Genomic DNA, 18,103 nt, shown 5'->3' with positions numbered 1-18,103 from the left:
CATGTTCTCCGAGACACTAGTTTAGTCGGTAAACTGTTGACGTGATTTAGACAATACTAAACACACAAAACAGAGGTGTAAATACTATTATTTAGGAAAGGCTTTACTCTTGCGTACTAAAGGAAGTTATGACTCTCACAGTAATATTAAATTATAATGGAAATATAAATGAATAGTTTAACTATATGGTTGATTACTGTGAGAAGTAAACGAAATTAAATACTAATTGTACGAAGGAATCCTTTTCGTTTGTCTGATTCACAAGTCAGTAGTTTCAAGGCGCCCTTTAACACATAAATTTATATACCAACTAAGTTTTGCTATATATATAGCACTGGCAGTCAATGGCAGTGAAGTATTGTTTAAGGTTATATGGATACTAATATATCAAGCTATTGAAGAAAGAATTAGTTACCAAATGAAAATCATATGCTAATGATAATTTATTAATTTGTATTACGAATTCCCATACTGCCAGCTTATCTGTGGACTCGCCTGATTTGTCTAGCCAGGAGTAGAGTCATCTTAGTATGACTAACAAAATTTGAAGCAGGTGAGCAACCATAACGTAGTCAGGAAGTTTTGAATTATTTTTATATATCAACACTTGTTTTTCCATTTACTTGAAGTGATGTATCGTCTAATCAAAACGTTTTTAGCAAAAAGTTTTATATAATATTCTTACAATTAATTTTAAATGATCAGTATAGGCCAAACTAGTAAAATAAATATGATTTTTCGATGATCTTACAAAAATTTATTTTAGACCAAATGTTTAGAAAATATTTAGATATTTTTAAATAAATAAAAACAGACTGGATTGTCTACATAAACCAAAAATTATAATATGTTCTATTGTAACGTCTGGTTTTTATTATCTTGTAGTAAGTAATGATTTGTCTTATGAAAAAATTATTTTCGACAAAAGGTTTAGATAATATGCGGAAGTATTACAATAAACTGAAACAAATTTAATTTTGTACACTATAAATTAGTTGTGATTTTTTCTCTTCAACCCCTGGTTTTTTATACTTTGCAGCAATGGTTAAATGTATATTGTTTCACACAATAGTTTTAAATAATATTTGTATGAATTTCAAACAATTGGATCGAATTTGATAGAGTACCTACTAAATAAGTTATTACTTTTTCTTTAGCCCCTGGGTTATCACTCCTTACGGTAATAGTTGGTCTTAAAAATATTTTTTGAAAACTTTTCAGATAATATGTAGAAGTTAAAAAAAAATATTGTTATTTTATAGTGCATATCAAACGAAAGTTATGAATTTTTTTCTATTCCAACCCTTTTTTTTCAACCCTTTGCAGAAATAGTAATTTTATGTTTCAGACAATTTTTTTAGGTATTTGTAAGGATTGCGAATAATTCTAACGTATTTGATCATAGGCCTTCTAAGGGAAATTATTATTTTTTGGGGGGTCCTCCAACCTCTATTTCTTCCATCCCTTGCAGGAATGGTTTAAATATTGGCACTACCTACTCTGAGATATAATAGAGATGCGATATTTTTTATATTAAAGAAGTTATAGCTATTTTCATATTGTCAAAAAAAAAACGTTTCTCATTTATAACCTCAAGTAGTATTTCACCCCATTAAAAAAATTTAACTAAATTTTTTGGTACTATATTTTATGTATCAGTTTGGAAGTCATGCGTGCAAAATCAGGACTGTTATCGTGTCCGTAAAAAGTGTTATATACGTATATATTGAACTTTTGAAATGACATTGCTTTTGAGGTCAATGGGTCATGAAATAAAAAATATGTAAAAAAAATTCCGGATGTCTTGCTATGGTAATGACTACAACAGCTAGGCTTTCTCTAAATATACCTAACACTAAATCACTAGTAACCAACCAATTAAATGTGAAATAATATCATTAATGATTCATAAATAAATGAGGCCAAAAAGTAACGGCTGACGATTCATAGCAAACAGTGCTACATTTTATACATAAAACAATACGAAAATTTAGAAATATTCTGCGTAGAGAAACAAAATGTTTCGGCACATTGACGCACTGACTATAATGTTCCGAAATGCATTGATAGTAATAATCTTTCACCTAAAAATTCGGCATATGAGTTTTATAGCATATTCTTACCAAAAACTAACTCATTTATTTTACAGAAATAATATTTCTAAAATAATCTGAAGTTTTCGAATAGTTAAGTTTCTGGACACCCCTGCCTCTCCTTCAACTACAAGGTTTTGACTGGAAAGAAAATAAAGGGAGAAATAAAATGTTTGTTGTTTCTTCATGACTCACTAAATTTTATTAATATGTGTAATATAAAATAATATTATTTACCAGAAAAATGTAAATTCACCATTCAATTTTTTTTAATATTAACAACAAAATAATAATGCAAAACACTAAGGATATGGTAAAAACACACAAAATTTAAAAGTTGAATCCAATTCAAAAGGAAATAAATATGTAGTAGGCCTAAATGTTGTGTTTGAAAGTGTGAGCTGCTCTCTTTCCCTTTAAAAAGATGGGTAGAGACCTGAAAAATTCGCGGGTTCATTTCGCGAAAGGATAGAATCCAAATACATTTGCCTTTATTGCTGCTTCAGTGATTGGGCCACAGTTTATCTGAAGGACTCTGGACCAATTAAAAACGTACGACAGAAGAAGTATCGAATCGCAAGCTTCCCAGTTAACACCTGTTACGAGTTAGTAGCCAATCAGCAGGTGTAATCTGCACAAGTACATGGAGGATCATGGAGTCTATCGTAGAGGTCATTGAAACGCTAATTTTTCCTGTCCCTAAAGATGGGTCTATAGGTTAGCATAACAGTCCCGAATCCAAAAAACACTGTGCGACAAGATAGCGTAACATTCCCGACTCCAGCCAACACTGCGACAAGTAAGTGTGACAGTTTCGTTTCCGGCAAATACTGTGCGACAAGATAGCGTAACAGTCCCGACTCCAGCCAACACTGCGACAAGTAAGTGTGACAGTTTCGTTTCCGGCAAATACTGTGTGACATGATAGCGTGACAGTCCCGACTCCAGCCATCACTCTGCGACAAGTAAGTGTGACAGTCGCGACTCCAGCCAACACCGTGCGACAAGATAGCGTAACAGTCCCGACTCCAGCCAACACTGCGACAAGTAAGTGTGACAGTTTCGTTTCCGGCAAATACTGTGCGACAAAGCCAGCCTTGGTCAATGTTCTTTATTTTTATTCATATATAAATCTATTCCTCGGAAGCTCTCAAGGGTTTTATTTGAGAGAAATTCGTCAAGAATTATTTTATTAAAAAGTTATTGTTCAGTTTCTAGATACAAAACAGTTGTCCATTTAGAAAAACTACGTTGAAAAATGTTCTGTAAAGTTTGTAAACAGTAGTTTAATTAATAACAAGTGTTAAAATTTTGAATTCATTTTTTGTTACCAGATGTACTTGAGAAATTAAACTTAAGCCAATATGAAATAATTTAAATACAGTTTCCTCGGTGTGTCCCGAGTTATGTTAAAGAACTGGAAGTAAACAGTCGCTCGCACGTATATTAGAAACACTCGACACAAGATACTGTCATGTTTTATGTGACACAACATTCGGCACTCTCCAATATTAAAATGTGGACTACCAAATGTAGGTTATGTTACGTGCTATATGAGTCATGTGAGGGTTCGGTGTTCTCGTCTCTCGAGCGCACTCGACACCGACCTAAACAGTGTCGACAACCCACGTATTTGCGAAGGTAGTCTAATTTTAACATTTCCATCTCACTACAATGTCTAGCAGGTAATTTGCCAGACCATAATACAAGTGAGATTGATATATTTACTGTGGTGCCAGGGCGGTTCCTGTGACCGCCAGTGTTTGCTGCAACTGCCGATAGGAAACCTTTTCTCCTTGCCACAGGACCGCCTTGCAATGGCTAGTCCCAGCTATTATGGACTGCCATGGCACCGCACAATAACCAGACACTGTTGGTTTGTAATTGCCTCAATTCTGGATATTTTTTTTGTGATTATCAAAATTACTTCATTTTTGTCTTCTTTTGTACTTGAAGTAGTATTATTTTGGAACATATTTCCAATATTACACAAAAAATATAATTCATTCAAATGAGGGGAGAAAAATTTTTATGTTTCAAACAATTTATGTATTGAAGTGAAAAAAATTTAACTAGCCACAGTACAAACTAGAAACAAACAAAACCCATTTCCACCAAATAATAACAAAAACAAGATACAAACAAATTCCCTACTTACGTGGCATAGATAAGCAAACATGAAGTAATTATTGTCCCCAAATAACTAAACACAAAGAAACGTAAGAAACACAGTACTTATTTTCCCAAATAACTACATAAATAAACAAGATACAAACAAATGCCTTATCTGTACTAAATAATTACACAAATAAAACAAATATATTAATTTTTCACATAGAAAAATGAAATTGAGTCAATGAGCTGCATTGAAGCAAGACAAGCAGTAAAATGGTTTGTCGGGACATTCTGCGCAGTATGTAATCACTTTCTTTATTTTGCTTTTTGTGATGAGTCCATCTTTTTTCTTTTGTTTGCAGCCTTTGCACCCTTTCTGCACCTTCCTATTATCACCTTACATATTTTCTAGTGTTTGCCTTGGTCGTTTCGTCAACATTGGCCTTTCTACGTCTGGTTCAACTTGCAAAAGGAAGTGTTTCACAAGGATTTCTTTGAACTCCGTTATGCTGATCTTACTATTTGTTATCAGTTTATAGACGATGTGGCTGTTCACCATACTTGTACCAAATATTAGCTCCAAGGCAACTTTCTTGTACCAAAACAAACTCTTCCTGAGTGATGTATTGTAGTTGCTCATTTGGTCTGATATATCGATGTGACTCTTCCCCTCATTGTAGGCGATAACAGCTGTTGGCTTGATCACAGTTCCACGTTTTGTTTTACTTTGCCCATTTCGTTTCCATGTTTTGTGGATAGCATTATAACATTTATCTCATTTATGTAAAACAGTAAAGCATAAGTATTTCAAACAGATAGCATGTATTTAGTGAAAGGAAGTTTTAGCGAGATTTCGCACCACTTTCAGTGTCTTACGTGAGCACCTGCAGCTCTACTTCGTATTCAGTTATTGGCTGTTAGGTCTCCCAGCGTCTAGGGGTTCTCCACGCAAATCATACACGTGTTGTAATGAAAGAAAGTGGGGCAAAATTATTTTGGCGAAAACTTGTTGTCTCTACATATATTATAATTAGCATGCCTTACATTTTGATGCATCCGCAATAGAACTTTGCTCTTGGGCTAACTGCACAATACGATTTGTCCTTGACGAAAACATACTGCCACATTAGTGGCTAGACTCACACTGAGCCTTAGGCTCCCGCGAAGGCAGAACGATGCGACAGGAAGCGTATCAGTTACTGTGCAGACGAGTCACACTCCCTCACTCGCCTACCCATCCCTTTTCATTTTGCCAGGGCGGTCTCTAGAACCGCCGGTTTTTTGTCTCATGCCAAGGCGGTCCCTTGGGCCGCTCTCAAAATTCTGATGTTTTAAGACATCTGAACATATCTTTCATTATTTTTTGGCGTAAAATAATATTTTTTTAGTATTAACAATAAGAAAACACTAATAAAAACTGCTGGCAGCAAGCAAAAATTTTAGTATTTCACTCGGCGGTCCCAGGGACCGCCGTGGCAAATTACCTGCTAGGAGCCCAAATGTTACACTTCCCATTAATTCAGAAATTGAGTTATAGTCACAGGCTGGTTTTGTCTTTGTGCAGTTTTAGTTCTTCATAATGCCGCATGACCTTCCTTGAATGTGTAATGCTTCTCGGAAGATTCATTACTTTTGCAAATCTTTTGAACGACTCCCAAATTTACGAGGACATCGGTAGCATTTAACATGTGCTGTATTTTCATTTGTAACCAAAAGAGGTACTGTGCAAAAAGTTAGTTCGTCATATCTGTAATTTTATTGTAAAACATATTTAGTACGTCCAGTAATACTACTTTAGTGCTGAAAAGTGCCTTAATATAAAGGGATATATATATATAAAGGGATATATATATAATGTGGTAGGAATCGATTCTTTTTATTTTTACTGTTGTAAAATTTATGTTTCCAAAAACTTTATGTAAATGGTTAAAAAATAAATTATTACCTCGGGAATTATAAAGAAATGATTGTTTTGTTATTATTACGTGGTACAATTCGCAACTTAAAATAACCAAAGCGTGAAATTCAGCACAATAAACTCTTTTTAACCTACTGAAAGCACTTTGTTCATCACCGAGCCAAATTAAGTGGTCGTTTGAACTCGTGGGGGGGGGGGGGGTGACGCAGCAAATGTTCCGTGACTCGTCAAACACAGCGGGTGTAAGCGATACGCCAGCCCCCTGCGCCTCGTGTCGACAGAAGGGCCGACCATGAACACACACGCAGGGCCAGAGGGGGGTGGGTCTGTATCGACGTGAGAATCAATTAGTTATGGGTCCTCAGACCCCCCTTCTCCCCGGGGGACCATATACGGCTGGTGCGAGTCGCAACATTTAATCGACCTTAATCCTTCCCCCCTCCCCCATCTTCCTCCACTCATAATCCGTTCAGGGAGGTCCCCATAATGCACGGCTCGGCGGTTGTCTGACGGTTGACATGAATCACTGGCCCTGCCTCCCCCACCCCCGCCAGTCGCGTAAACGGTCGCCCCAGAAGGCCTTTGCCCGGGCCCTCGCAATCAAGAAAGAGCAGTGCGAGACGGGAGAGAGAGAGTGGACCAGGGGGGGGTGGGGCGGGAAACTCTTACAAAGGCATCCAATCCCCTGGTCTCGTCTGCACCAGAACCAATCGCTTCCCCCTACTCGCCGCCGCCACCCGACCCCCGCAGATGAATTCCGCCTACTTGGGATTTGTGCCGGAGCCGAGCGGGAACAGGGAGGAAGAAAATAAGGGGCTCAAATCCCCAAACACCCCCTTCCAACCCCTCCCCCTCCCCGCAAAAGAGCGATCCCTCAGGAAACCCCGCCCCCATCTCTCGCGGCTCCAAACCGTATCAAGCACCAAATAAAAGTTGGAGGAAGAAATGAAACTCGCCGGCTCCAATCTACGGAAACGACTGCTGCCGGTGTTGGTTTCTTCAGTCCTTCTCCCTCCTCAGAACAACCCTTCTGAAGGTCTGGTAGGGGGTGAGCGCTTGTTTATCTGCCCCTGGACACCGCTCCTGTGTCCTCCATCTCTGAGGCAACAGCCACTGCGCTTCTGCGCCTCTCTGCCGAGGCACAGCTTCTGTGCTGCGCTATCACTGTCCGGACTGCTCCGCCGTCATCCATAGTGGCACTCTTTGGGCTTTTATTCCCGCCATATGTTACTTTCCTGCTAGTAGTTAAATAACTATAGTGCTGGTTACACAGGTGTAATCTTAACAATACAATAACAATCTTGTAACAATAGTTGTTTTGAGAAATTAAAACATTTCATACTAAAAAAAAGAAGTGGTAAAAGAGTTTGAACATTGAGTGAACGAATTCGTCTCATACTAAGAAACGAGTCAAAGATGTCAATCAGCTCCTAGGTGTCGGAGTGACCACAACTCCTTCCTATTGAGATAAAACTGACCCAAAGGTGGCAGATATGTTTGGTTCGAATAAGCTTCATCGAGTTCATTAGCCCTTCAAGTAAATTTAAATAATAATGTTTGCAGGCTTTCACGGCCATTGTCTGAAGTAGCTTGGCTTCTGGGTTGTAGCCGTGTCCTTGGCGAATAATTACCCGACATTTCGGTCGATATTGCAGTCGCCATCATCAGGGAGCAGTAACCTACTAGTAGGTAACTGCTCCCTGATGAATTATTCGCCAAGGACACGGCTACAACCCAGAAGCCAAGCTACTTTAAATTTGAATAATTTAGAAGGCGACCGAGAGGCACATCTGAAGTTAATGTCAAGTCGTTACATGTTCGTAGCGCTTTATACGACTACTGACGTCCCATTGCAGAAGTGCAACACGACTGCAGCGAGATGCATGCCAAGTATGTAATGTGCTCGTAGTTCGTTTGGACAGTGGGGTCTTCGTCTACTCTCGGTCTTTCTTCAAAACCCTGTGGCACGAACGTAAAATTTCACATTTTCGAAATTTTTCACCCATTCAAGAAAACATGTTGAGTTACTTCGATCTGGTAACCTTAATTTCAGTGTACTGCGGTAAAAACAAGAGTGGTTCCTAATCAGACGACATTGACGACAGCTCTCCTTATCTCCTGTAGATGTTCAGGTGTACATCTGAGGCTCTTAACAATATGCAAAGCCATATGACACTGCATCTCACAGACTTACTAATATACATTACACCTTAAATACTGAACCTATCGAGAATTAAAAAGAAATTTAAGGGATATCATGTCTTCGAAAATGAGGCTTCTATCAATGAAACACGGTTATTTTAAATTTTAATCATTAAATGAATTAAAAATATGTAGTATGTTCAATTTAAAACTTAATTGATAGTTCGTATAAGTATTGTTTGGTCTATGTTATAATATTCATTTTAAATATATCAATCTTCTTAATAAAACCGTTATAGAATTTACCTATAGAATTATTTATAAAATCGAGTTAATGTAGTTGAATATCTAAGAATTTGTTAAAAACATTTTGTTGTATACAGGTGTTATTACGTCGAACGAACTATCATAGAAATCACTGAAATTTCAGCTGAGTGTTCGTAACACTATGCACAGCCGTGTGTGCAGGTACTCAGGTGGTGTGCGTGCAAGTGGCAAAGTGGTGTAAAAGCAGATGGTACGGAGGTGTGCATGAAGAAGCTAAGGTTGTGTGTTCAGGTGTGCGTGATAATGCTTAAAAGGTGTGCATGCAGATGCTAAGGGGTTGTGTGCAGGTGCCAAGGAGATGTGCATGCAGGGGCTAAGTAGATGTACACTCAGTTGCTAAGGTGGCGTATAAGCAGTGGTGATGTATTGTACATGTAGTTACTAAAGAAGTGTGCATGCAGATTCTAAGGAAATGTGCATGAAGGTGATAAGGTTGTGTGTGTGCAGGTGTTAGGACAGTGTGCAAGAAAGAGCTAATATGGTTTACATACAGGTGTTGGAGTGTTATGCATGCAGGTTCTAAGGTGGCGTGCATGCAGCTACTAAAGCATGCAGGTGCTAAGGTTGTTTGTGTACAGATTTTGAGGAGAACATGCGTGTGCTAATGTGGTGTACATGCAAGTGCTAAGGGAGTATGTATGCAATGTTCTAAGGTTGTGTGCATGCAATTGTTCAATTGGTATGCATGCATGTCCTAAATAAGCTGTGCATGCACGTGCTAAGATGGTGTGCATGTAGTTGGTAATGTGGTATGCATACAGGTGCTATGGATGTTGTCATGCAGGTGCTAAATTGGTGTACATGCGTTTGGTAAGGAATTGTGCATTAAGGTGCTAAGGTGGTATTCTTGCAGATACTAAATGTATTTCGGTGCTACTTTGGTGTGTGTGTGTTCAGTTGCGAATGAGGTGTACATGCAGGTGCAAAGGTGGTGTACATGCATGTGATGAGGTGATATGCATGCTAGTACTAATTTGGTATGCATGCAGGTTCCAAGGAGGTGTGCATGAATGTTCTGAGGTGAAGTACAAGCAGGTAGTAAGGTGGTATGCATGCAGGTGATTTGGAGGTTGCCGTGCAGTTGCTAAGATGGTGGTGTGAGTTAAGGTGCTAAGGTGGTGTGCATGCAGGTGCTGAGGTGTGGTTGTGTGCAGGTGCTAGGGAGGTGTGCATGCAGGTGCTAGGGAGGTGTGCATGCAGGTGATAAGGTGGTGTGCATGCAGGTGCTAGGGAGGTGTGCATGCAGGTGCTAGGGAGGTGTGCATGCAGGTGATAAGGTGGTGTGCATGCAGGTGTCAGGGAGGTGTGCATGCAGGTGCTAGGGAGGTGTGGTTGTGTGCAGGTGCCAGGGAGGTGTGCATGCAGGTGCTAGGGAGGTGTGGTTGTGTGCAGGTGCCAGGCCGGCACGGGCCGCTGTGTCGTGGACAAGGCACACCGCAACCAGTGCCAGGCCTGCCGCCTCAAGAAGTGTCTGCAGATGGGCATGAACAAGGACGGTGAGTGGCCAGCCTCGAGCCCTCCGGGTTCCGGCGGCTCTTCCCTCGTTGCTCCAACTGCCCGCCGTTCATTCTCCTTCTTATTCCAGTTATACTTCTAATGCGACTTCCAACAATCTAGCGTTAAACGTTTAACGCTCCTGGGGAGGGGGAATAGAAAGAGAGAGAGCGAGAGTGAATGCTATTGTAAGGAACCAAGTACAGAGTAAGAAAAAAAATAAAGATCCTGACAGTTTGTAGTGTCACCATATTTGTTTCAATTTTCAATACCATTTTTTTATATTACAATTTAAATTGTAGAAAAAAATCATGTATCATAGACACATAAATAGTGAGTGTGTGTCATTTCTCTATGTCCACGAGGTCTCACCGCGTCAATTTTCTCCTTGGGGCGAACCCGTCCGCTTGGTTAAATAAACAGCTTTTACCGTTGAATGATTTCATGATTTATTTCATGAAAATCTGCTCTCATAAAAAAGTTAGTTTTATAGACATTCAATAGGTCTCTCTCTCTCTCTTTCTCTCTCTCTCTCTCTCTCTCTCTCTCTCTCTGAAAATCAATCTATGAATCTTTACAAATTTATTTAATGATGCCAAAGAAGTATAACTTCTCACGCGCGTACCTAAGTACACGCACCCATTTTTTTCTGTCAGTGAAAGCCACTATTTTAAATGCATGTTCTACTGCTATGCAAGATTAATGTCGGACTTTTTGCCACATCTGTGGGAAATAATATAAGTAAATACACGTACTAATATAACTACTAACAACTTATACCTTAGATACAACAACTGCCCTTGTGTGCTTCTATTATGCCAATCTGCCAGGAAGAAAAGAATTTTTTTTTACCCTGGATTTGAGTTTCGTAACGAAGCGTATTTTCTTGAATCAGATTTTATTTTTTCCATTACATTTTCCGTAGGCGTGTGTTGCAATAGTTCTGAAACTCGTCACATTTTATGATAACTATCATGTTTATCTGAGTTTGTCATTCATTAACGAATTGTACAAAAATACTACACGTTCAACTGTTTGCATCATTCAGAAATTCTCAGTTAAATACCAACATGCTTTTATTAAAATTTCATCCAAAGAGTAGAAAAAATAATTGCCATGTGCAATACATTCTACAGACAAGTGTGAGCTATTGTTTAGTAAGAAGTAGTTATTTCTGGCCAAAAGATTGAAGCTCATTTAAGCTAAATAAGAATGACTATTTTAATAGAACTACTTTTAGGGAATTTACGCAAAAGCCTTATTTTTTTTACATAATACGAGCAATGGCTTAATTACAGCAGCTGCTTACAATTTTGCACGTAATTTTGTAGTGTTTATACATGTATTTTTTTTTACGTTTTTCAAACGTTTACTTAATATTTGATTGTAACACGTGATAATTCAACCACCCATCGGTAGTTTCGAGACTATCAGTTACCCCATTGTATTTTAGCATAACTGCGTCTGATCATTAGGCCCCATTTTACAGTTAGGAAAGTAAAAAATACATATTTTTATGTTGTGTTTTAATTGCGAAGGGTTTTTGTTTACGAGCGCTTTTTTCTAATTATTTTGAGATTAAGAAATACTTCTAGAAACATAATATTTTGTACTTATAAATATTTAATATTTTATACTTATTCACTTCAATGCAAACCGAGTTAATAGAATATAATAAATGTAACTTAGAATTATATACGTATATGTAAAATTTTATAAGTTTAAAGAAACACAGAATAAAGACTCCTCAAATATGACATTGTTTTATTTTGCTTCGGTTGTTACTTCACTTTTATAATAGTGTAAACTACTTAATAAATGTCGTGGAAATATAAGTATTTTATATAAATTAACCGACATTTACTTTAAAGTTTGAGCCATTTCCAAGTGGTAGATTGTACCGATGTTTCGCTCTGTATAGCAGCAAGCATCTTCATAGTCAATAAATCAACTTCAATAGCCGAGGTAATTTATAATACTATGGCCGCGAAAGCCGCGATCTATAATAGTAAATGATAATTATTTAGAGACAGATTTTGGGCAATGTGTTAATTAGTTTGCCTCACTGTGCGTTCAAACTGTACTAGGTGTGTATAAACTACTGCCTTCAGATATATAAATATTCTTGAAAGAAATACGTTACAAAAAATAACATGATTTATGTCATGTAGATTCATCAATTTACATACCAACATTTTAAAGTTATATGTTATCTCGTACTGTACAGTAATTTTAATATTTTAATGTTACAAAAATAAATATATTACAAGAAAACACTGGTGCGATTTATGATTTACTTAGCAAAAAAAACTTAATGTCAACACTAAAATTAAAATCTTACACGTAAATTTGCGGAATTGTTTATGTATTATATATACACAATGAAATATCTGTGCTTATTATTTTCTAATTTCTTTTCTCCTTCGAGCTAACTCATGTACTAATAAAAATCGTGTGGTGGTCATAAGGATTGTATGTAAATATCTCTTTTGAATCACTTTTAGTATATTTAAATCGTATTTGCACTTTTAAAAATACTCTCAAAATGTTTCCACAGGAATCAAGTCTGTGTTTAAGATTGAAGATTTATTAAATGTTCGAAATTAGTACAATTCTCAATATTAGGAAAAATTATCTTTCGAGGAATTTCATAGTTATTATATTATCGCTTTTAATTAAATATAAGTGCATTTTGTATTCATTAATAAAAGTCCATGTAATTAAATTTATGATAGAAATCTTGTAATCCCTGCTAAAGATATTTTACCATCGTGCATTTCAATGATACAGTGGTATAACCTTTGACATACATGTGTGCCATGTTGTCAACAAAATATTTTTTCAGAAATGCAAACTTTTAACAGAATTATAAAAGCGAACTCTACAATATACTTGGAAATTATATGATACATATTATAATATGATCTAAAAGAAATTATTTAAAACAAAAAATAGCACATCATAGAGTGTCAATATATATTTTTAATGTAGTCTTACAAAACTGATTTATATGACTTAAGTGGAAGTGTGTATAAAACACAACAATTTTAAAATGAATTTAATTTCTTTTAATAAGTGCATTAATATGTATGTGTGTCTTTCTTAATTATTATAATATGTTAAAAAATTGAAGCACAATTGCAATTTTTTATTTACTATAAAGTGCATATATGAAGTAAAGAGCGATATTAAAGAAGCTTTTAACTCACGCGACATCTACATATTCGGTTACTTACTTACATTTCAACAAGTGAAATACTACCTTTCGTGCAAAGAAATAAAAGTCTATTCAAAAGTGATTGTATGTGGTGCCCTCCACACTTTTGCCGATTTTTTTTTTTTTTCAAAACGTAACAGATAATGAAGTGATAAGATACGAGTTCACAGCTTCTTCAGTGCAGCTCTGAGTCCATGTTTGTAACTCGCGACTTCTCTGAGGGCAGACAAGCAGGCCGCGGCTCGCAAAGGTAGTGTTTCACTGGCCCCATCGCGTGGTCCAGTGTTGCCATCTGCATATACAGTGTTGCAATCTCTAAGGTTTCACTCAGATTTTCAAACATTCAACTAAGTATTGTACAAACAACTAAAAATATTTTCTACAGACCAGTAAATCAAAGAGGTTCTTAGTTTGTGGAGTTACTGTCAGGTTTTACTTATTGAGAAATATTCATTATTTCAGCTTAAAAGTTTACATGCTCTGGAGATCTCGCAAAACAGTAAATAGTTTCAGCAGTACGTACGAACTATTGAAGCCACGGGCATTTATCGTTGCAGATATTTTCATGTTTTTTTTTCTTCTCTGATCTTCACAATATTCTGCTGAGCTCGATGGTCGTCCATCTCCGAGAAACGTCCGCGAGACGCGACAACACCGCGCGATCCGGCAACACTGGCGCGTACGAGCGATCTCATTGGCCGGGAGTAGTGGTCGCCGCGCGGCCCGGCGAGCCAATGGCTGGCGAGGCAGGCTTGTCTGCCCTCGGACGACGCTGCACCGCGTCGTCGCTAACCCTGGCCTTGCCTGCGCGAGCTCATGGCTACTCACCACTCACCGCTCACCACTCACCGCTCACCGCTCACCACTCACCGCTCACCGCTCACCGCTCACCACTCACCGCTCATAACTCACCACTCACCACTCACCGCTCACCGCTCACCACTCACCGCTCATCACTCACCGCTCATAACTCACCACTCACCGCTCACCACTCACCGCTCACCACTCACCACTCACCGCTCACCACTCACCACTCACCACTCACCGCTCACCACTCACCGCTCAACACTCACCACTCACCGCTCACCACTCACCGCTCAACACTCACCACTCACCGCTCACCACTCACCACTCACCGCTCACCACTCACTGCTAACTGCTCACCACTCACCGCTCATAACTCACCACTCACCGCTCATCACTCACCGCTCATAACTCACCGCTCATCACTCACCACTAACCACTCACCGCTCATCACTCACCGCTCACCACTCACCACTCACCGCTCACCGCTCATCACTCACCGCTCATAACTCACCGCTCATCACTCACCGCTCACCACTCACCACTCACCGCTCACCGCTCACCACTCACCGCTCACCACTCACCGCTCACCACTCACCACTCACCGCTCACCACTCACCACTCACCACTCACCACTCACCGCTCACCACTCACCGCTCAACACTCACCACTCACCGCTCACCACTCACCGCTCAACACTCACCACTCACCGCTCACCACTCACCACTCACCGCTCACCACTCACTGCTAACCGCTCACCACTCACCGCTCATAACTCACCACTCACCGCTCATAACTCACCGCTCATCACTCACCACTCACCACTAACCACTCACCGCTCACCACTCACCGCTCATAACTCACCACTCACCGCTCATAACTCACCGCTCATCACTCACCACTCACCACTAACCACTCACCGCTCATCACTCACCGCTCACCACTCACCGCTCACCGCTCACCGCTCATCACTCACCACTCACCGCTCACCGCTCACCACTGGAGAGCACGGTCCCAGCATAGGACACGCTGCCGTCAGGCGAAAGCTATCAAGATGAACCTGCTGTTTCCATTTAACTGGTCAATCAGCAGCTACAGACAGAAAGGTTTATTGGTTTCACTTCCGAAAATCGGCGATCAAATGGAACATTTTTCTTCCAAATTAAACTTGTAAAAATCTGGGTTCACGTGTTTTGCGAGCTCCTGCCAGGACATACGAGTTTTAGTTTTTGGTTCTGGACGCATAAGCCAACTAAAACAATTGATTGCAGTTTTGTGCCAAAGCCATGCGCACCTCAGTAGCCTGAAGTGGTCGCTGGGATATCTCCAACTGCAGATCTTCCCGTTCATGGAATCTGCACTTGGCAGTAGCATTTTTTTTTTTTGCGAAATGTTTTAGAAATCAGTTTTGTTTTCCGAAATCAAAGCGGCAACATGACTGGTTGGAAGGTTTTGAACATCAGGAGTTGTTTCACACGTGGTCCTTGGTCAGTTGTTGGTAAACTCACGGGAATCTAAAAAGGCGTATTCCAAATTCATCTCTCGCGCTTGACGTCCGAGGACATTAATAATGTTTGCAGGCTTCCACGGCCATTGTCTGAAATAGCTTTGTTTCTTGGATTGTAGGCGCGTCCTCGGCGAACAATCATTCACCGACGTTTCGGTCAACATTGCAGTCGCCATCATCAGGGAGCAGTTATTACTAGGAACAGGAAAAATTCGCGGGTTCAATGACCTGTAGGATGAACTCCATAGTTCTGCGTACTCTCGGTCAAATGTCACCCACTCATTGGCTGCTGTCTTGTGAGACGTCCCAACGTAGCAGCCTGAGATTCAATAAAGCTTTGTTCGGGTGTTTCTCCTTGGCCCAGAGTCATCCAGGTGAGTTGTGAGCCAATAGCAGAGGCAGCACTGAGGTATAACTATTTGTTTTTTAGCCTATCGCGAAATGAATTAGCGAATTTTTCCGGTCTCTAGTTATTACCTACTGAAGTTCTTAGGTAACTGCTCCCTGATGATGGCGACTGCAATGCCGACCGAGGACACGGCTGCAACCCTTAAGCCAAGCTACTTCGTCCGAGGACTTGGATGTCGCGCGGGTGTCAGACACTGGTGAGTGGCGAATAGGGAGGGGGGGGGGGTGCCATGAGCTCGTGCGAGCGGTTGTCTGGTCCAGATGTGCGGGACTGCGACCACAGCAGCCTCGTGTTCCCGGGCTTCTCGCTGCTGAGACCGCTCCACCTGGCAGGTAACAACCACACCGACCACGCTCAACCACACACCACACAGAGGAAAAAAAAGGTTTGTTTGAATCAAACAAAATATTTGTTTATATATGGCGAAACAAATATTTACTTGGTGGAACAAAATATTTTGTTAGCTCAACCAAACTCGGTAAGTAACAAAAATAATTTGTTACACCTAACAAAAATATACATTTAAGTTGACAAAATATTATTTTGTTGGGTCGACAGAATCTTTCCTACTACAAAATATTTGTTTGAATTAACAAAATATATTTATTTCGCCATGTATAAACAAATATTTTGTTGAGACAAACAAACCTTTCTCTCAGTGCATGTTTACTCATCATCTACTCAGGCTTCTGCTTCTGACTTTGGCTGACGATTTGCCAATCAAACTGCCTTTACTACATTGTTTTTTACAAGTATTATTTCAACAGACACAAATTTTTATATTGTCACAATCTATTTTTCTAATTTTCAAGTAAATACATATCAATAGTTACTGCATTGTAACTTAGACATGCAAAGTACTGCAGATCTAGTAACCTCAGTAATGCGCCTGCTGAGACCGCCATAACAAGCGCTGCTGTCATGTATATTTGCCAAATAATGTTTCCATGTTATACTCTAATATTTTTCTACTAGATAGCTTGCGTATGTGATATGTGTCCGTACTGAGTCGATGTCATATTTACCAATAGACATCAGTCAGAATAAACGTGTGGCATGGATGATGCCGCTGACTTTCTTGTGAGTTATACAACATCGAAGCACATTATACGTATTAGTTTCAGCTCAATGTGTTTTGATATTTTGCGATTAGTATATTTTAATATGAAAATTAATCAAATTACTGACGTGATAACGTCTTATAAATCGATGAACGCCGGCTGCACGCACAAAAAAAAATTGTCACGTTCCGCTTGAGCCGAGCGTGCAAGAACCGGCCAACCACCGTGCGAGAAAATCTTCTATAATATGAAACAGGTTAAGGAGGGCTTTTTAACTAATTGTTCGTGATTATATCTAAACAAATTATTTAAATTAAATGTGCAAAAACTGTAAATAATGTTTGAAAATTAAAAAGTATGCAATTTTTCATCAATGTGTTCTTATGACGTTATCAAGTAAAGTTATCGTCCATAAACCGACTTTACAGACAACCGCTATTTTTAAAGTAATACCTGTTACCAAAGCACGAGCCCGTTGTTCGCATCAGCAGAGTTTGGACGGCCCCGCTGGCCAATAGCAAGCCAGTGTTAGAGGTGACGTCATGCAGCCCAGGCTAGACCTGCGGCGAGACTCGTACAAGTTCTCTCCGCTTGTTTCGGGAATCCCAAACTCTAAAGTCGTTCACCCTCATTGTTACACTGGATCGATACTCCTTCGCCTCGGGTCCAATCCCGAATTCGTCTACAGCAAGTAAAGAAAAGATAACTGCAAATACCTACATTAAAAAAATTAAGTAAGAATAAAGTTATAATAATTTAATGTTAACCGAGCTAAATTTATGTAAACAGACGATACGAAAACACACACCAAATAATTTACTTTCAGAATAAGGAAAATTGGTCGTAAGAGGTGGGCAATTGTAAGTTCCAAATTTTGGGTCAATATTGAGGAGTTTTGGGGAATGCTACGAGTTCACAATTACAAGAATGCTAAGAAAATCTTTCGCATCTAAGATTATAATAATTTATTTCGTGATAGAAAAATTAAAGTTTTTCCCTGTGTTGCTAAAAATGTC

The 18,103-nt window shown here is 39.2% G+C and overlaps 1 protein-coding gene across 1 annotated transcript in view; it reads left to right on the top strand.

The window, feature by feature from the left end:
* The window catches only part of LOC134539896 (photoreceptor-specific nuclear receptor-like), a 172,347-nt gene that overhangs the window by 18,597 nt on the left and 135,647 nt on the right, over positions 1–18,103 (top strand). The window contains exon 4 of the mRNA XM_063382245.1: positions 9,988–10,091. Within this exon, the coding sequence (XP_063238315.1) occupies positions 9,988–10,091 (104 nt within the window). The remainder of the gene's footprint in view (positions 1–9,987; positions 10,092–18,103) is intronic.

The sequence above is a fragment of the Bacillus rossius genome, chromosome 16, assembly GCF_032445375.1.
Source record: "Bacillus rossius redtenbacheri isolate Brsri chromosome 16, Brsri_v3, whole genome shotgun sequence".
Lineage (NCBI taxonomy): Eukaryota > Metazoa > Arthropoda > Insecta > Phasmatodea > Bacillidae > Bacillus > Bacillus rossius.
The sequence above is the reverse complement of the archived record's forward strand: the minus strand, read 5'-3'. Positions and strand labels throughout refer to the sequence as shown.